The sequence below is a fragment of the Protomyctophum bolini genome (genome assembly GCF_963924005.1).
Source record: "Protomyctophum bolini genome assembly, chromosome: 6".
In the NCBI taxonomy this organism is placed as follows: Eukaryota; Metazoa; Chordata; class Actinopteri; order Myctophiformes; family Myctophidae; genus Protomyctophum; species Protomyctophum bolini.
Genome location: NC_137867.1, coordinates 40440729 through 40462096, shown reverse-complemented (window position 1 = coordinate 40462096; position 21368 = coordinate 40440729). Strand labels below are relative to the sequence as shown.

At 41.9% G+C, this 21368-nt stretch overlaps 1 protein-coding gene across 1 annotated transcript; it reads right to left on the bottom strand.

The window, feature by feature from the left end:
- Positions 1-6: 6 nt before the first annotated feature.
- Positions 7-17223, bottom strand: LOC308316600 (hippocampus abundant transcript 1 protein-like). The gene is made up of 12 exons (XM_080765288.1): positions 16963-17223; positions 15066-15158; positions 14788-14850; positions 12791-12918; positions 10331-10445; positions 9421-9636; positions 8207-8320; positions 7677-7748; positions 5297-5409; positions 4290-4387; positions 2806-2969; positions 7-2330 (listed from the first exon to the last, which is right to left on the bottom strand). Exons 1-12 carry the CDS (start codon positions 17005-17007, stop codon positions 2097-2099), a joined length of 1455 nt encoding a protein of 484 aa, XP_080621414.1. The 5' UTR covers positions 17008-17223; the 3' UTR covers positions 7-2096.
- Positions 17224-21368: the final 4145 nt, after the last annotated feature.

Sequence of the window (21368 nt, the reverse complement as noted above, 5' to 3'; positions counted from 1 at the left end):
CAGATGACTGATCCCCGCACTGCATTGTAACGGTAACAGGAAGAGTGCGCACTAAAGGAAAAGAGGGCACATCTATGTAAAATTGTCTATTTGCCACAAAATGTTACAAAAAAGAAAATATTTGGAAAATGGTCTCAAGTAATGTAAAGTATATTTGATTAGAACATGCTTGAACCGGTTTATCCAATCATTTTGGCATAAGTACGGTAAGTAGCCTAAGTCAAGTAAAGACAAAGTAAATGTAGGTCTTATAATGATGTACCGTGCATGTTCAAATGTATACTTGACTTCAGACTATATTTAAAAAATAACCAATTTTAGATCAAGGTGCCCCCTGCCCATTCTTCCTTAGTGGCCACTGTTCTTGTATCCATTATAACTGAACTGGGAGCTCTTGAGTTTCCTTAACCTGGCGTCCTCCTGTCCTGGAGGGAGGGAATAATAAGCACTTTGAGGCGCCAAGCAAGATCAGTCAAAAACCTCCATAAAAATAAAACATTATTAAAAACATAAAGCTACAATGAGTCCAGAAAAACAGACCACATTTCAAGTATTTGAGCAATTAAAAAGACAACAGATGCATCTTAATAACCTGGTTTAGGGGGTTGTTGTGGTGGGGGCTCAGGTAGTTAAATCAAATGCACCTAAAAGCACTTCAAAAACAGACAAAATATTTGTTTTGCTAAAATATTCTCTGCTCTCTCCTTTTAACATATAAACACACGAGGAAGGAAGAACTGTGAGGAGAAGATGGTGAAGTTCACAACCCACGACCAGCTCACACTGTGAGTCAATCTCATCCACTGGCATCCATGTCGGCTCCACAGACCTGCTCCATGGCCGTTGGCCAAGCAACCAATGGCCTTACGGTAAAAGCAGAGTTGTACTCGTTTAAGAGGTACAAGAGCACACCAGTCACTGCGAGGTGCCGGCCATAACAGTGAAACGAGGATCGCCGCACGCTTCCAGCTTGTGACGTCCAACGTTTATTGAAGGACAGAGAACACGAAAATGCGCCAACATTTTCAGACAGCCTAAAACTTCTACCAGGCATGTAGAAGAAGAACATAAAACTCTGGTAGAGTCATGCCGTGGTTCATTATATTGAACTCGGGTTCAACTGCTGCTACTTGGAGAACTCGGCCTCTCACACCACTGCTTGTGTCTGAGGGGCTTCATCTGATGATCTCTCTTCAGGGACCCTGAAAAAGGCGACTTTGCCGTCTCGAAACATTGATACATTTTACTGTTCTCCATCCTTAAAATAAAGGTTGTAGCGTTGCAAGCTACGAGTGCGTTCCGACCCTATTGTAGTTTTTAGGCCTCGTTGTGCAAGACAACTCCTCACTTCAGGTTCTGCTGTGGGGGGTAGGGGGGGGGCTAGTGACAACAGCAAGAACATTTACTCTCTCCTGGTGAAACTCCTCACTGTCAGTTGGTTCTATGTGAATTTTGAGTGCGTTTGTGAGTTTGTATATCGGCTATTGTCTTGGGGGAAAAAAGGGAAAAGGGGAAAAAAAGGAAATAAAAGCCATTTCCCATTAGGGTGGCTCTGGGCTATTCCAGGGGGTCCTTGGCATGGAAAAGGCTGGGAAACCCCGGGTCTACTACACCATCCACAGGACATCGGAGGTTAGTTGTGACAGGGAGTTGAGGGAGTTGACAATGACATGGTTGACAGGTGACAATGACATGGGCAATAAAAAATTAAAATAGGAAAAATCGAATAACGTCCACTCAGACCTGCGGCTTTGAAGACACACGGTCGGTACATTGCTCTGGACTACAAGGTAGCAATGCTACCTAGCGCTTGTTACTGAACATGCGAATCATGGCCTGAGGAAACAACGAAAACCTTAACAGCAGCACCCCCAGCAGACCAACAGCGGAAACCACAGGGGGGGAAGTAAAATACTTCCTGCTGTGTGTCTCGGGAGGAGTGCTGCTGAGGAACATGCACTAAACATGGTTCCAAATGACAAAATAAATGTTGATAAATGTGGGTTCATGAACAGAACCTCTGGTTCCACAGAGAGAGAGAGATGTATGGAAGGAGGAACAGTGGGGGAATTCTGTGCGATTGGTCTCCCAAGCTGTCACAAGCTGCTGTCCTGTAGAAGTGGCTCGATGTCCTCCGTGTCGCTGGTGATCGTGACCATGGGGTTGGCGCTCTGAGCATGTGTGGCGGAGGCGTTGCTAGACTTGCGGGCGGAGCACGTGGTCTTGATGTCAGCCGAGCGGTGGTCATCTGGGATGAAGCAGGCGACCAGTATGGCACATAGGACGCTACAGGCTCCGAACAAGAAGGGAGGACCAGGAATCACTGACTTCTAGAGTTAGACAGAGAAGGAGAAGATGTGATTTGTGAACATGTTGAGGATTTAGAATAGTTCGTCCATAGACCATCTGTCTCTCTCCTTATGAGAAATCTTGTCTTGTCTTGACTTGTGTGCGTTCCTGCACTCGCGTGAGTGGAGGTCTACTGCATACTAACTGTAACTACCACTTTATAAATGCTGCAATATCCAAATTATTTTCATGAATCATCTGACACTGCAAACTGAACACAGAATCAACAACTAAATGCTTTTGCACAGTTTGAAAATGTATAAATGATATATACAATGTCTATCAAAATGTGATATAACCTTTATGGTTAAGTTTGTTTCCATTCCCCCGTGAGTTTCATGGTAATTTCAACAGCCCTACTAATAAATGACATGGGTTATGTAGTCAAGTCAGTGTACCTGCATACGTGTTCTAGCTTTGTGCAGTGCATACTGTGTGTTGTGGGTGTGGGCGTACCGCTATGTTGGGTCGGGTCGGTGTTACTGGCTGTGGTTGGACTGGGTTCAACAGAGTTGGTTCGTTGAGTTCCACATTAAACAGGAAGAAAATGAATCCGTAGAGAGCTGGTCCCAAGCCATTACACAGCCCTCTGATGCCAGTTACCATTCCCTGGACCACACCTGCGTGCACACACACACACACACACACACACACACACACAGTTAACTTTATGTAATAAATTAGAGAGTAGAAAGTTGGCGGCTGAAAACACACAACAACTGTGTTTTTGTATCAACTGTTTTTAACCAAGTTAGGCCATTTAGGCCTACAAGCTCGTAGGGCGCCACTCGGTGGCGTGCTACGAGCTTGTAGATCTGCTATTTTTCAATAGCTAAATTATAACATAATGTTTAAAACACCAAAAGGGGTTCCCGCCCAAAAGAAAAAAATAATATTATTATTTTTATTAACAGTTTTTATGCCCGGAATTTTTCAAAATAAAAGGCGCTAGCACATTTTTACTTTTGAAAGTAAAAACATTTTTACTCTGAAAAGCCCCACCTTCCATTTCCCCCCAAAACCCGGGAGGTATAATGTTCCATTATATAAGTCTGATCTCTCTTTAGAAGCTTTAAAGGCGTAGTGAAGCGGAAGTGGCGGACATTTTATTTTGAAGCTTCAGACGGTTTCAAGTTGAAACCCTGCATTGAAGTTTCAATCAGAGCGTCGCATCCCTTCAGGCGATGGGACGGTAGCTAGGGACGGTAGCTATGCTACACAGGACAGCATGGAGTGTGTTTGTTTACAAGTCAGATGGTCGGCCAGCTGTACCAGTTTACTGATATGTGGCTTATTTCTACCCTATAATGTTTTCATTCAGATACATATTTTAGCGTGATGTTTAAGTTGAAACCGAGTAATACAGGATTTCTGTAATCAGTAGCAGCTGTGCTGAATGGATGCACACATAATGAATCAGTGCAAGGGGCCGTAACCAAGGAAGTGAATGGATGAGCTCAGTGAAAGGGGCCGTAACCAAGGAAGTGAATGGATGAGCTCAGTGCAAGGGGCCGTAACCAAGGAAGTGAATGGATGAGCTCAGTGCAAGGGGCCGTAATCAAGGAAGTGAATGGATGAGCTCAGTGCAAGGGGCCGTAACCAAGGAAGTGAATGGATGAGCTCAGTGCAAGGGGCCGTAATCAAGGAAGTGAATGGATGAGCTCAGTGAAAGGGGCCGTAACCAAGGAAGTGAATGGATGAGCTCAGTGCAACGGGAGCTGTCAAAAAATAGATTTGAGCAATCCGGTTTTATACCATTAAAAAAAAAAGACCTAAAAACGTCGTCCTGGGACTCATACAGATGTAATTATAACGACGTCTGGGGACGTCCTGGGCAAAAATAGTAACAGAAAAACCTTCATGCAAATAAAGCACAATTAATTAATTAAAGAAGATTGTGAGAGCTAGACCGACCGACAGACAGACAGACAGTTAGTTACCCTGCTGCTCAGGAGAGGCGCATCGAGAAACCAGAGCAGAGACGGCTGGGAATGTGATGGACGACATGGCCGCTACTGTACCTGCTGCCCACATCATCCTAACACAAAACATACACAATTTAATTTATAGTCATTGTTAAACATTGATCAAGAGCAGATACTGTGTTCGATCATAATATCAATACCAAATGTATCGGAGGGGGGGAAAAAATAATGAAAATGATTTTTTTTCTTCAGAAAGAAATGGTTCTTCCCCAAATGGAACATTCCATGCATTTATTGGTACAAATTGGTAGTCCTACCAGCAGGTGGCACACTAAGACTAGAAGAGCATCATTCCCATAGAGGCAATATTATTATCATGTTAATTTTACATCGCCCAGTTCTGCTTGTCCATTTGATTTGCCTTCATCAATGTAGGAGGTGCTATATACCAAATGTTGCACTGAAATATCTGCTGAATACCTCCTCAATTATACTTAAAATAAATACAATTTGACATGGGTCATACAAGCTTGCAGAATGGCTATTAGTAAGTACAGCAAAGAATAAAATAGAACTTAATTGGTTAACACGACAGGAATGGAGGAATACAAGAACGCTCATCCAAAAACATGCTCACCCCGGGTCAAATCCGGCAATCTCAGAACGGTTGCCAGCAGGTATTCCTAAACTTGACCTCAGTGAAACTATACCTACACGTAACCTTATTCCTAAACGAAACCTCAGTAAAACTATGCCTACACCGAACCTTATTCCTAAACGAAACAAACGTTCAAACAATTTAAATTTTGCGTGTTGGGCGTCAACTCCCCTTCCACAGGAAATGGTTGAGCATTTGACACCGTTCACGATCAACGTACAGTGACGACAACACACACAAGCCCCAAGTGCGCCACCCACAGATCTTTAGCGTTCACATGGCGCACACACACACACACACACACACACACACACACACACACACACACACACACACACACACACACACAAAAGAGACTACTAACCATGGTTCTGATCCAAACCCATACCAGGCCAGCTGGAAGATCTGGAAGCCAAGACCCAACATAACTGTTTTCTTATTACCTATAGTTCTCATTAGAACACTGAATAACACCGTCTGAGAGAGAGAGAGAGACAGACAGTCATTATTACGTTTGCATGTAAAGTCTTTACAAAGCTCTTAGTAACTAGTACTACTAGTTTCAACCACTGAAACTTGTCTTAACTAGTAAATCTTTAGAAATGGTGTGAATGGTTATAAGAAACATCTGTGTAGCTAGCTACATCTAATAATATAGCAATCCGCGACATAAACAGGAATTAATTGCACCATTATGAGCTTTAACAGAAAATAGTGTTTCAACACAGTGTAATTTCCTATTGGTGAAATATTAGAACACTTTGCCCAATTTCACATCTGGTTTTAGAAGTTAGGTAGGGCTAGGAAATCTGGTCTAAGCTTGCATAAACTCTTTTTATTTGTTATGCCTGCCAAACACTGATTGTAAAAGTGCACAGTGGAAACTAAAGCTCACACTAAAACAATTCTTATTTACTGTAAATTCTTGCTCCTTTCTAGCCGAGTGCATCTGAACTATTTTGATGTCGTTTTGTTTAAAGCCAAGTTGTGAATTAGAACAGTGTTTGTGGGCTACAACATAGTAATATAATATTGTGGAACTGCTAATATTAACCCATTTAGGCCCGACGTCGAAATAAAATAAAAAGAAATCTTGACAATCATGACAATTTTCTGAAAGATTTGAGGCACTTGTAGATCTGCTATTTTTCAATAGCTAAATTATAACATAATGTATGTAACCACCAAAAGGGGTTCCCGCTCAAAATGGGTTAAATTAAGTCAAAACCATATCAAATAATGTTAGCAAACAGAAATGTCCTCTACATCTGCGGTGAGTGGATAGACGGTCCTCTCAATCATTCTTTTGCAGGCAGAGTGGTGTTCAAAGCAGCTGCATTAAGGGGCCGAAAAGGAGACAAAGGGACTCCCAAAAAAATGCCAATAAGAGAGTTGTTTTCATCCCTGATTCATCCCATCAAAAAATGTTGATGACAGGTTGATTATGGTTATTTTATATGTAGTGTAAAGCAGAGGTTCCCAACCACTGTAGAGCCTGCACACTATGACATTTATTTATTAGATATATTATATAGATATATTTAGCTAAATAAATAAATAAAACAGGTTACTGTTAATGTTGTCAGTTTGATACCCTGAAGAAGACCGTTGGATTCTTGTCAATAAATATACAGCATCGTGGCTACGCGTGTGCAGCCTTTTTCTTATTTTTCCTTGTTTACTGCCTTAGGCCAGCACCTCACCAACACTGGTGTGTTATTTACTGCCTTAGGCCAGCACCTCACCAACACTGGTGTGTTAATTACTGCCTTAGACCAGCACCTCACCAACACTGGTGTGTTGTTTACGGCCTTAGGCCAGCACCTCACCAACACTGGTGTGTTATTTACTGCCTTAGGCCAGCACCTCACCAACACTGGTGTGTTATTTACTGCCTTAGGCCAGCACCTCACCAACACTGGTGTGTTATTTACTGCCTTAGGCCAGCACCTCACCAACACTGGTGTGTTATTTACTGCCTTAGGCCAGCACCTCACCAACACTGGTGTGTTATTTACTGCCTTAGGCCAGCACCTCACCAACACTGGTGTGTTATTTACTGCCTTAGGCCAGCACCTCACCAACACTGGTGTGTTATTTACTGCCTTAGGCCAGCACCTCACCAACACTGGTGTGTTATTTACTGCCTTAGGCCAGCACCTCACCAACACTGGTGTGTTATTTACTGCCTTAGGCCAGCACCTCACCAACACTGGTGTGTTATTTACTGCCTTAGGCCAGCACCTCACCAACACTGGTGTGTTATTTACTGCCTTAGGCCAGCACCTCACCAACACTGGTGTGTTAATTACTGCCTTAGACCAGCACCTCACCAACACTGGTGTGTTATTTACTGCCTTAGGCCAGCACCTCACCAACACTGGTGTGTTATTTACTGCCTTAGGCCAGCACCTCACCAACACTGGTGTGTTATTTACTGCCTTAGGCCAGCACCTCACCAACACTGGTGTGTTATTTACTGCCTTAGGCCAGCACCTCACCAACACTGGTGTGCGCCCTTTCCTGTTTTGTCTGTCAGTTTGAAACGATCCATAAAAGTACAGTATGTTGAGGTTAACCCATTTTGGGCGGGAACCCCATTTGGTGTTAGCATTATGTTACGCTTTAGCTATTGAAAAATAGAAGATCTACAAGCTCGCTAGGTCTGCTATTTTTGAAAAATCGAAGAACGACTGACATTTTTAGAATCTGATCTGAAAATGGGTTAAAAGAACAGTTCATACCTGGGCTATAATTGACAGGATTCCGACCATGGCGATGAAGGCAGCGATAGCAGCAGGTGAGAACTCTATCACCTAGTAAAAAGAAAAATAATATGTACTGGTGACGTCACTCGTTCATCCGCTGGGTCAGGGAAGAAATGTCTCTATGGAGAATAACATTGCATCATCTTAGAATCGTCTCGTATAAGAATTGTGGTCCAAAAAACAAACAAATTGTCCGGGGCTAATGTCAGGGAAGTGGCTCTGTATCGTTTACGATAGTCAGTCGCTCATATTTTAATACAGTACGTTTCTAAAGTTAGCGTTTTCTCGCCGTCAGTTGATGCTTCATATCCATACGAGTCACTCCGTCGTGCTCATTTGTTTATTTTTGGAACACAGTTCTTATATGACGTGATAATAAACACCTCTATTGGAATTCAGAATGGGGGGGAAAGAAACGTGACCTGGGTATGATGTGTAACTAATTACGTTAGATTTCAGTGCTCTATAGTCTATATGAACGCTAAACCTGTCTATTTATAGCTTACCTGTCTTAGGTATAAGAAGAAGCTTGAGTATTGCCCAGCCTCAGGTAGGTATGAAAGGAACACTGTGACACAGATGAGGAGAACCGTGGGGTCTTTCCCCACACGACGCAGAGACTATAAACACACAAACAGAGACAACACAGTTTTATTTCTCTATCCACCCCCAAGGCAATGACAGGGGAAACACTGAACATACTTTTCATTTCAAGGGCCTCCAGTTTAGTATGGTTTATGCCTTATGGCATGCCACAGACCCTCGTAACTCTGCGAATGAGCAAATGGAACCAAATTTGCCGGAAGGGTCCATTTGGTGCCATTTGCACACTCACTCTCAGAGTTAGACCCGTTAAGGGTCCATCTGGTTCCTATCCAACACCCCCTCAGAGGGTCTGAGGGAGACCCCTCAGACCCCACTTTGAGAAGCGTATATCTAGTTTGCGTCCGAGCATAGACATGGCAACGCCCCGCCTGCCTCTGATTGAACATGTACGCCGTAATATGATTTGATTTGGGTGTGTGGTTCTAAATAAAGTGTTTGTGTTGATTATTGTGTAATTTATTTGTATGTGTAAACATTATTGTACTATTTTCCCTTCATCTTTTCCGCAAACTAGATATACGTTTTTGAGAACCATTGGTATTGACAATATGCACACGGCTGCCATCTTGCCAGCAAGGTGCCAACTACTGTAGGTGCAACTTCTCATAGAAGGCCCATTCATCCAAACAGAGAAGTCCTATCTAATTGTATTAAATTACGTCAAATGTGCACATTCAAAACAGGTGGTACGCATGGGCTGTTGAGTGATAGTCAACGAGCACTTCCAAACTCCAGCACTTAGAAAAAAATCATCTGCAAGGAATTTCTTGACAGGGAGTAGCTCATAACATTTCTAAATATGGATTTTAATTAAGCAAACACATTGCAGATAGAAATAGGATAATTCAAGCTTTCCGTACAGCTGCAATTTTGGTGAGTTTGACGTTATTTAATACAATTAGATAGGACTTTTGTGTTTGGATGAATGGGCCATCTATGGGAAGTTGCACCTAGTTAGCACATTGCTGGCAAGATGGCAGCCGTGTGCATATCGTCAATAGGGGTTGAAGTCCATATGCATTCACATCAAAAGGAATTCATTGGGGGGGGGGGGTTAGTGGTAACAATGAACTGACAGCATAGGGGTGAGGGATAAAATGTCCTGTAAACTCACAGCAAATGGGTCAGCCTGTTCCCAGGAAGGGAGTCCCCAGGTGGCCAGTCTCATCTTGTCCGGCAGTGACTCGGGGACCACGAAAAACACAAAGGCGATGTCTATTACGGCAATCACCGTGGCAACGAGCACCACCAGGCTGTCACCGTAGTTGGCCGACAGGTACGCCCCGATGGCCGGACTGGTCACCAGGCTGGCCGCAAAGGTAGCGGACACCTAGAATAATAATTAGAAGGACAATCTTTAAACATATATACCGGTGTACGTATATGTAGTAGAGCCCGACATCAGCTCACCTGTTTTTTTTTGGTCTTAGTCATAGTTTAAAGTTTGACAGCCAATTCTGATTTAGTCTTAGTCTTTTGAACACACCATTTAGTCATCTGGAAATTGTTTAGTCTTAGTCGACTTCTTCTTCTTTTCCCTTCAGGGGTCGCCACAGCGAATCATCTGCCTCCATCTCACCCTGTCGTCTGCCTCTTCTCTCACACCAACTACATGTCCTCTTTCACTAAAATAAAATCTTCTTTGGATTTCCTCTAGACCTCCTGCCTGGCAGTTACAAGTTACAACCTCATCTTAGTTCTAACCTAGTCTTAGTCCACTAAAATATCAAAAACCTTAGTCTTTTAGTTTTAATTAAAATGAACACTGGATGAAGAGGTGAGTCTTCAGATTATGGCGGACTCAATTGGGAATTGAGTCTGCAGTTCAGCAATGGGGAGTTCGTTCCACAGTTTGGGAGCCAGAAGGGAGAAGAGTCTGGGACGTGTGGAGCGTTATCCCGGATGTTTTAGGGAAGGTTCTGGGCTAAAGGCTAAACAGGGCGAAAGGCTATGACTAAACAGGGCTACAGTCTCCATAACATATAATACACCGTTACTAAAACTAGAGGTAATGACATATTTACCAGTCCATAAGCCGTACTCCTCTCATGTTCCTCTGTGATATCAGCCACGTAGGCAAAGATGACTGAGAAGGTCACGGCAAAGACCCCTGATACAGCGATCAAAGCGAAATACCACCTATACACACACGAAGAGACACAGGTTAAGTAGATTACTCAGACGATTGCAACGATTTGCAGACTTGTACTAATGCGTGATATCTGTATATATCAAATTGTTATCTGGAGAATTGATATGGTGTTTTTGTATCGTGATAAAACTTCTGACTCACACCTGAAATACAGCATTTCATTTTGAGACGTCCTTAACACTTAACTTAAATCGGTTACAAGTTACAGAGCCAAAGTGTTGCTTCGTTCATCGTACTTCATCACAATGTACACATTCAACACAGGCATTGTACTTTTCCAGTGATTTGCGATTTCAATTTCAGTTTAAAAAAGACAAAGAATGTAAAGAAGGCAATGGGCACTCAATTGATGACTTTCTTGTTCCGGGAAAAAGTACACTGCCTGTTTTAATCACTATGCTGTTCAAAGCAACACTGTGGCTCTGTAATTTGTCTTAACAGTTTTTGCTGTCCGGTGTGCCAAAGGAGGCAGACATGTTTTGGCATGCTTAGCAGTCGTGTCCTTTCCTTTTTGTTTTGACTCCTAACTTTTCCGCTATGCTTCGCATCTGTTCAAGTGATAGTTACATAGTAGGTAGGTGTAAATACCTACTACTGTACATAAACAGACCGTTTGTTTATTCATTAGTACCTATGCATATCTATGCATTCTATTGCTCGTTTTGCATTGGATTGATGCCACCATCAAGACAATTTCGTTGTACTCGTGTTCAATGACAAAATACAACATCCATCCTGTTTTTCTTCTTTTTCGTTACAACTAGCTGCATCACTGTTACTTTCTATATCAGTCCTTTGTTTCAAAACTGCTGTATCGCCAGCCATGACTGAACTGAATTTTCCCTGCAGGATCAATAAAGGTCTATCTATCCAGATCTATCTATCTTATGACTTGTGGATACGTACAGTATGAGCGGTTTTCTCACTCGCTAGATGGAACACTGTAGTTTTGTTCCTTTCATATAGGCTATATTGACCTTAAGAAACAAATACAAATATGCCAGAGTTGTTTGTAAAGTACAGGTCGTTAGACATTTAAGTTTAACCAATAATGGGCCAAGTATGAAGCAGCTTTTCCCTGCACGGCCTGGGTATTGTAGATCAGCTTAAACACAGGCCTCATTCCTCTACATACACGTAGCAAACAGGACAGTTTAACGATCACATTATCACTGTTGACACCTCTATTCAACTGGCCCACTGGAAGTGAATCGCAAGACAATGCTATATATGTGGACTAGGACTGACTTGTGTAGTGACTTGTTTCACTGATTGACTGGTTTACCCGCTGTCTGACTGATTCTCCGACTTCACAGACTGGCTGCGTCATTGCATGGATAAGCCTGCTTCCTGAAGGCTGATCTTTGCCCCCAGGTCTCTCATATGAGAAGCATGTGACTGAACAGCACACAGCATTATGTTGGCACCACTGTTCACCACCACAGCTTCATCATTAGCACCTAACCGCCTCACCCACTGACTGACTGCCTGCCTCACTTTCTCTCTCTCGACACTCTCTCTGGTTCATTGACTTAGGCAAGACAAATATAACAATGTAAATAAAATATGTTAACCCATTTAGAACTGAGCACTTTTAAGAACACCTTCTATGTTTTCTGAAAAACTACTTTTCAGGATTCAAATTCAAAAGCATCAAAAGCAGATCTACAAGCTCAAATGTTGCAGATATGCTTTTGTGTGACGCTGTAATTGTAGTACGATCAAGTTCAATATTCATTTATAAATCAATCACAACAGTGTGAAGTGAGGGGCGCTCTTATCATCATACATCATCTTATTCCGGCCAATCACAATTGGTGTCCTCACTTTTCTGTCCTCAATTGATTGATTGATTGATTGCAGACTTACCCACAAGCGTCTGCAACTGCTATTAAACATTTATTATATCACGCGATGAGAAAACATTGCTGTTCCGTTCCGTTCGGTTTTGTTTTTTGCTTTGAAAAATGCTGCAAATGAGGGTAACCTCAATGTCTTTTGAGAATAAATAAAGGTTTGAATGAATGAATGAATTTTTATTCTCAATTCCAATCTGGCCAATCACTTTTGGCGTCCTCGATTTTCTGTCCTCACTTTTTAACCAATACTTCCATTGCTATGGGGTGCTCAGCCAATCAAATCATCGCTATGGGGTACACACACGCGCACACACCTCAAAAACACTACAGAGATAAGAAGTTTCTGCGCGACATCAACAATATCTAAATGACAGATGAAAGGTACAGTATAACAACATATAGGCTTTACACACCTAAATTGGAATGGGTTAATATTTAATAATCATGTTGGGTCTCACACACACACGTCTCACCAGGGGCTGAGTCTCATCATAGGGATGGGAGCGCATGTGAAGAAGACCGTTATGAGGAGAAAGGATTTCCTGCCCCACACATCTGACATCGCACCAATCAGAGGAGCTGACAGGAATGACAGCAGACCCTGCACGCACACACACACACACACACACACACACACACACACACACACACACACACACACACACACACACACACACACACACTCAACTAAAGCAGTGTAAAACCCTGCAGGGATAACCTCATAAATTATTCTGAATGAATTATCATTCATTATATCAGGCCTTATGTTCAACTTTATCGTTCATTAACATACAAACACAGTTCAACGAGTAGGGGCTGCTTAATTCACATGGATTTAATTTAAAGACGAAATATTCACTATTTGTTTAAGACTGGTTAAACAAACATTTTAAATGAATTAATAAAACGTAATATAAATGATTTAAATATTACATGTTAATTGTTCCTAAAACAATACTGTCCTACTCTAGCAGTTCTACACGACACGCTGGTTCTCTTTTTCAAGGCAACCGGCGGCAGTTCTGACTACATGCACGTTAATTAGTTGTGGAAGTGCTTGGTTCAAATCAATGATGGGACGCACGCTGCACTGCCTACCAAAGCACGGTAGTGCCAAATCTGCCGATGGGCACCACTAGTGAAGGACTCAAAAGTTAAATCGATTGATTAGGTCCACTCTCTGGTGGTGCATGAACCACCCTTACACGGCCCAGAGTTATCTTCCTGGATAGAAAGACGCCACAAATTAAAATCTATACAGTATTAACTTCAAACGCACAGGATAGGTGTTTTTTTTGTATTACACTTGTATATAGATCCCAGTTAAGTTTAACTTCAGTGTTGAAGGGCTTGGCTTATACAATAAATGAAAAGCTTTGTTTGCTCTGAAACCATGGTTGGAATCAAGGAGAAGAGACCACTTCCAAACAGATATACTGTAGAATGACAAATGACTAACTTTATGTCAACTCTGTTCAACCCGTTGTCTCTCTGCTCCCTGCATTCAAGTAGGTCAGTTAGTTGTGCAACATGCACTACACCTCAATTATGCTGTTGGTGTGACCAAGGCTTGTGATGATGTGCACTGCAATGTTACATCTATAAATATGACATCAACCTGCGCTTAGCTGTGTATAACAGGCAACATTCCCAAGTGTACACGTTTACAAACAATACCCAAATGCCCATCCCTACACCTTGGTGATTCATGTCTTCGGAAAGATAGAAGTCATCCTTTAGGTCACATATTGTAATAGTATTCATACTATTCACACAACATCATTAAAGGCTGATCTCAAAGTTCTCGTGATTTAGATAGCAGGTGCCTCACAATTCTTCACGGTGATGCGATTGTAACATTAACAAGGTGTCAATCCATTTAGAATTGAGAGACACGCTTATCCAGAGCAACTTACAAAAGCACAAGATCAGAGTAAGTGGCATGCAGTGTTGTTTTTGGTAGCAAATTTAGATTTTAGTTTTAGTCACAGTCTCTTCAATAGTTTTCATTTAGTTTCAGTCACATTTTAGTCACCTGGAATGTTTTAGTGTTAGTCTAGGTTTAGTCGACTAAATATCATAAGATTTTAGTCGACTCAATCTACAGTTGATTTAGTCGACTAAAGTGTATTTTGGTGCCATCGTAATGACTGTTTTTACACTTGCTGAAAATAGCCGATCTACAAGCTCACAACACGTCGCGCATCGGCTATTTTCAGCATGCAACCAAGTGTAAAATGACATATACTGGATCTCTTGTCCACTAGTCCCTTCCTAACCTTTTAGTCTAGTTTTTATTTGTTGAAGAAATTGTCAGTATATTTAGTCTTGGCTTTAGACATCATAGCTTAGTTTCCATTTAGTTTCCATTTAGTTTTCGTCAGTGAAAAGGTAGTCACCGAATATTTCGTCTTAGTTTTAGTCGACAATCAACAGATGCAATGCAGGATATTCGTCAGCTGTTCCTTACCTTCACTCCCTGAACCAATCCATTCATCAGAAAAGTGTGACGAGGAAAGGTCTCATGGAGAACCTGGAGGAATAGAGAGGAGTGAGGAAGATAGGAGATAGTAGAGGAGCAGAGGATAGTAGAAGAGATTGAATTCCCATATTTCATGGGTTGCTTACAAGATAAGTGGTGTAACGAATTACAACGCAAACACACATAAAACAGGGTTTTTATGTCTGTCACACACTCACACACACACACACACACACACACAGTAAAGATTTATGCGTTTTACTGACGGTCAACATGGGGGTGGTCAGCAGCCCCCAGGCGAAGAACTCCAGGAAGATTACAACGACCGCATGACTGACCCTGGCTCTGCTACCTCCAGACTAGAGAGAGAGAGAGAGAGAGAGAGAGAGAGAGAGAGAGAGAGAGAGAGAGAGAGAGAGAGAGAGAGAGAGAGAGAGAGAGAGAGAGCGAGAGAGAGAGAGAGAGAGAGAGGTGTTGCAAGAAAGAGGTGGAGAGGAAGGGATGGAGGGAATAAGTAGGAAGAGAGAGGATGACAGGTGCAGAGGGGAGGGGGAGAAGAGAGAGAGAGAGAGAGAAAGTGAAGGACATGATGGAGAGAACAGGAAGTATAACCACCAACATTATTAATTCATGCATGTGGGTTGTAACTTGTAAACTGGGAAGTGGAAACCAGTCCATTGTCTCACTCTGGTCCTTTCAGTCCATACTTATTATGAGTATGTGACCTCTGGCTCGGATGTTTTCACTGATATGGGTCTGATTTCAGTACAGCAGAAGAGAATAGAGGTTTGTGTTGAATGGAAACTGAAAGCAGAGGTTTGTGTTGAATGGAAACTGAAAGCTGAACAGAAAACAGTAAAACTAGCTGAGTGCCGTCTCTCTCTGTAATGCTACCGTTTTATGTTTGCCTGTTGTAGGCCTATTAATAGTTTAATAGTGAGTGACCACACACACAATATCAGCCACCTTAGTGGTGCCACATTGTGGCAAAAATATTCACTGAAGATTGGAGATCGAGTGTCTACCTACTAGTAGTACCTAATACAATAATAAATAAATACCTGAGAAACGTGATAATTATTATGTTATATTATTATTTTATTCAATCTAAAAATACTAAATTGGGAGGTTGACAGGGTGTTGCATAACGGTAGATATGATGTTGTCTGCTGTGCTGTCTAGTGTCTAGTCATTCATTCAGTCAACTGTCAAATTATTTGGTTCCGGCTCCTCAACTCCACTTTGAATCAGCAATAATAAAAACTAAAATAAGAATAATAATGGAAGCGATAATTAAACAGTAACAAAGACTATAGCAGCGATAATAAAGAGATTCACAGTACCACTCAGAGTGCAGTTAGTTAATCAAGTCAGTTGATAACTATAGCATTACTAGCTGGTTATTAGCTAGCTCTGGTCCATAGCTCTAATCTCTAATGCTTAGAGCTATGGACCAGAGCTAGTTATTAGCCAGTCATAGATAGATTGACTGTATATATAAGGATGCAATTTGACATAGCTCTGTTTACTCAATGCTGTACCCCCTCTTCCAACTGTATATACTTTCCCCATTTTCAACTGTTTTTATTATAATTTGATACTTAATTGCTCTGGCAACGTAAACGTAGGCCTATGTTTTCTCATGCCAATAAAGCTCATTTGAATTGATAGCATAGCCAAGTGTGTTAGGTGAATTCTGAAATAAGGTGCAAATGCAAACATGCAACTATTAGTCACTCATTCATTCAGCCAGTCTGTCAACTGTCAAATGACTTGGTTCCGGTTCCATCCTAATAATAGCGGAGATAATAAACAGTAACAAACACTACATTTCATTAACCAATGAAAGAAAGAATGACAATACAGTAAGAAAGAGACTAGCTCAGTTGGTCCATCGCCACATTACGCACAGCAGTTATAGTTAGTTGGTATCAAGTCAACTGATGAACTATAGCATTACTACTAGTAATTTACTAGCTGGGTTATTTACTATTAGCCAGTCGTCGATAGAATAGTTAATAGTGTGTAATAGCGGATCAGTGCTGTTAACCAACATGCAGAATAATAATATAAACAAACTGCTGTCAAAACACATCCGTATAGACTACTGTTGTGTATGCGGGGTAGGTTAGCATACATTAGCCGTGCGTGCTAATGACTTACAGCTCCACGGACCAACATGATGTCATTGGAGTCTTCCTGGACCATCTCACATCTTTGATTCTTCACGCTGATGTTCACATGAAGTCCATGATGTTGTGCGCGTGTGTGCGGGCGTGCCGATTCTTCCAGCGTGCTGTGTTGGTTCTATTCTGTCGTGTCGTGTGAGTGTCAGCTAGCCCCGGGATCGGATGATGAGTGCTAAAGTTGTTAGCCTGCTGCCTGCCTGGGCTTTGGGGATTCTTCTAAATTCCTCTGCTGTGATTCGCGTCGACCTGCTGATGTGTGTTGAAGTGCCACAGCACACACAAGGTGCGCGCGTTTCGCGATGCAGCGTAGCCCGGCCGACCCTGTGTGGTGCTAGGGTGCGTTCGGATATGCGCACCCGGGGAGCGCACTTGTTCTTTTGATTAACCGTTTTTAATTGTATGCTTTATTTTTTGCATAATAGTATAGGCTACTCATATATGTGTATATCAATCCACGTATATATATATATTGTTATTGGATGCAGTGGAATTAATATTGGAAAATGGTCACAGGAAAAATGGAGACTGAATGAGGACTATAGTTGCACTGGAAAATGTATTTGAATGGCTGGTGCAAGGAGAAGTCACCACGCTAAATATCATAACTGAAGTTGTGGACATTGAAGTGATGCACATCAACGTCGGAGAGAGTTACAACTTTTGGGAAATCGAATCCCTTGGAATCCACATGAAATAAATGCATTCTGAGAAGGAAGACATGCACGGTCGTGCATGCCTATTGCCTATTTCCACTATAGGCTGAGGAAGAAATGCCACTTGACAGTTTTAAAATCAGCCTCATGGTGGCGCTACAACAGGCCAAGTTGCACACACACACACACACACACACACACACACACACACACACACACACCAAACCTAGCTTTGGTCCATAGCCTTCTACTAACACAAACCCAAACAAACATGTTTAAATTACTCCTAAACATTTTGCCAAACATCACACACTCCTGGTGGAGACCTGTGCCCAGAAGGGCACTTTTTCTAGTTAATTTCTGCATCTCTTAGGGCCCATTTAACCATATAGGCTAATGCATTCGGATGGCAAAAATGGCAGATCTGCAAGTTCAGTGTCTTGAATGAGATGTGCTGTGAGTTTTCATATCTGCTATTTTCCAGCATAGGACCGTTGCACAGTGAAGTATAAACAAGGCTTTAGGATTTATACGTCGTTTTTAGAATCCTCCTCCTCAGGAGCATATCCACGGATATCCCAAGCCGTGCAAGCCGTGCATATCCACGGCTTCCCAAGCCGTGCATGCCTATTCCCACTATGGGCTTGACAGCACATAGCTGATAGCACATCAGCGAGCTGGATGCAATCCTACCTGGAGGGGAGAGAACAGATGGTGGAGGTGAACGGAACACTGTCTCCCCCCCCCCTCCCAGTGAGCTGTGGCGTCCCACAAGGAAGCATACTAGGGACTTTACTGTTCCTAATATATGTTAACGAAATGAGCTTATACGACATGAGGTACCACAGCTTGTGACTGCAACTTGTTCCTGTTCGCAGATGACTCAGCACTGCTGGTCTCGGACAGGAACAAACTGCAGGTTGAAAAGACCCTCAGCTCTGAACTCGGTAGAATCTGCACCTGGCTCGCTGATAACAAACTATCCTTACACCTGGGAAAAACTGAATCCATTCTCTTCGGATCAAATAGTAATCTCAGCAAGGCAGATGATTTCTTGGTTAGAGTGGGTGACAAGATTATCACACGAAAAGATGCATTCAAAACCGCTCTCAAAGGGCACCTACGGATGGCTGTAATTCGAAACTGGCCTCTGTAAAATCTGAATCCCCCCCACCGCCCCCCCCTTTTCCCCTCACTGTATATGTATCCTTTCCCTTTTTGCTTCCTACATGATGAATTCCTGTTCTGTTCTTTAACTACATAGAAGTGTCTATTTGCATGTCTCTAAATGTTTTGATGAATTAAACAATGTGGACCCTGTTGTAAACAAGTGTAATGCTTAATTGGGTCGTCCACTCACAGTTAACAGTCTCTGTATTGAGTTTGTGCTTAAAATGTACTGTAATTCTACAAACTGTTAATAAATATTTCAATCAAACAATCAAACAGTTGACAGTTTTCAAATCAGCCTCAGAAAACATCAGGTAAGTGATGACACCCGACCATTGCAGAAATCTGCACGGCGTAGCACCTGGTAATTATAAAAGCCTAACTTAATTTGCTCACTTCTTCATCGCAGCTCACTTCCAATATATTCTATATTCTGGGCTAGTGTGCTTCCACTGAGATAATTGGACTGCTTGAATTCTAGTTGACTTCGAGCATGTATTTTTTTGTATATTTATATGACCAAATCATTATTTTTTATGATTTATTTTTATATGGGGCAGTCAATAAATGTTTATTCTCCCAAGAAACATCTATGAGGTCTTCTTTTCTGACACATATTTGGATATTTTTTTATTCAGAAAAAATTACATATAATAGGCTACATCACTGGTTCCCAAAGATTTCTGTGATTATATGTTCATATAAGTGCATATGCACATATATGTTCAGGGGGTCCAATTCCATATGCCAAGTCCTTGACATGTTTCTGCAATATGAAAATGGTGCTGGTGTTGAATATTGTCTTTTGTCTGTGATATAGCTTAATTGATTGCACTGTTTATATCACTTTAAAGAAGACAATAGGACAATGACCATTCACACCTAGTGTCATCCCTAATCAGTGGGATTGAGCCCATGCTGTGAGTGTTTATAGGCAGGACGTGACACTCTGCCTTCACTGTGTGTCGTGTGTGTGTGTGTGTGTGTGTGTGAAAAAGCCATTTCCATTGAGGTCCTGTCCTGTTAGCCTGGCTAATAACTAATAAGCCTGACTAATATCACTGATTCGGTCTGGCTTATTAGCCAGGCTACTGTACTGTATGAAAAACGTTAAAGACAGTCGCACGCACACGCGCGCGCACACACACACACACACACACACACATTTTTGTTTATGATATACACTTTGGTATTGTTTTTAAGCCATATGTTGATCAATTGATTGAATTTATAACTGTATAAAATGTTGTTGAATGAGGAGGTAGACATTGGTAAATAAAATAAAATAAAACTCCAAAATACAGTCAAGACATTACGCTTGTCCTCTTCACTTCAACTGTAGAGCACTGCCCACTCGCGCTGTAAACATGTATTAAAGGAACACACCCGACCGGTGTTTTGTTTTTTTTCCCCTCCAGGCACGCTGCACCGCCCATCGCTACGCAACAGGAAGTGAAATGGAGAACTGTAAAAAGGTTCTCAGTGTTCTGATCGAGTTCACTAGTTCAGATTGTTCAGTTCACTTCTTACCAAATTCACCTCAGCCAAGTGTGTAATAAAAACAAACAAACAAAAGAAGAAAGAAATGCATTTACAATTAGGATATAGCCTACAGTACGCCTTTACAAATATGTTTATTTATTTAGTATGTCACTAAATGTTCTGATGAATTGAAAATGGAGGACGCCAATGTAAACAAGCCATTGTTTACAAATAATCCTCATAGCAGTTTTTGTATTGACTTTGACTATGCATGCACCTCCTGGTACCACAGCACCTCTAAGGCCCTTAAAACAAGGCTCCAGACTACTTGGCCTCACTCCCCGAACCCACCTCACCCCTGCCCACTTTGACAGGCTGGAATGGCTTAGGGTTGACGACAAGAGTACAGCATCTTGCAATGGGTCTGGTGGTCCACAAGATTCGCTACACCACCAACATACCCATGTCATCATCATCATTTTTCGACCGCGGTCGAGATCATGGATTTCACAATGCCACGCCAGACTTCCCGGTCCTTCATTGCCATCCCCAGTTCCTGCTTACTGATGCATGTGTCCCTAGCGATGGCATCAGGGAACGACAGTTTTCTACCTCTGGTCTGCTTTGAGGCAGCCAGGACTCCAGACAAGAAGGGAAGATATAACCTCATTGTCAGCTCTGTAGCAGCTCTTGTTTTGTTCAAAATGTTAGGATTGAAAAAACATGCAATTTGCAATATCACTTCCAAAATTAACATCTGGTGTGACATGGCAAAAAACAAAACCTAGCCATAGATATGTACCAAGTATTCGCTGTACTTTAACAGAGCAGGCCTTTCTGTATGTCATTAGGAATGCCTTATTCCAACATGGGAAGTTTGGAAAATTCTTAGTGAATGGGGCCCATTGTGTTTTTTCCTTCTTTTTCCTTTTCTTTTTTGTGTAGCAAATTTCCGCCAATTTAGTCATTATGCCAATAAAATCCTCCGCACATATTTCTGTGTTTCTACTTATGCTTAGCCCCAACAGGACTGAAAAGGTTGAGAACCACTGATCTGACTTGACTGGGGATTTGA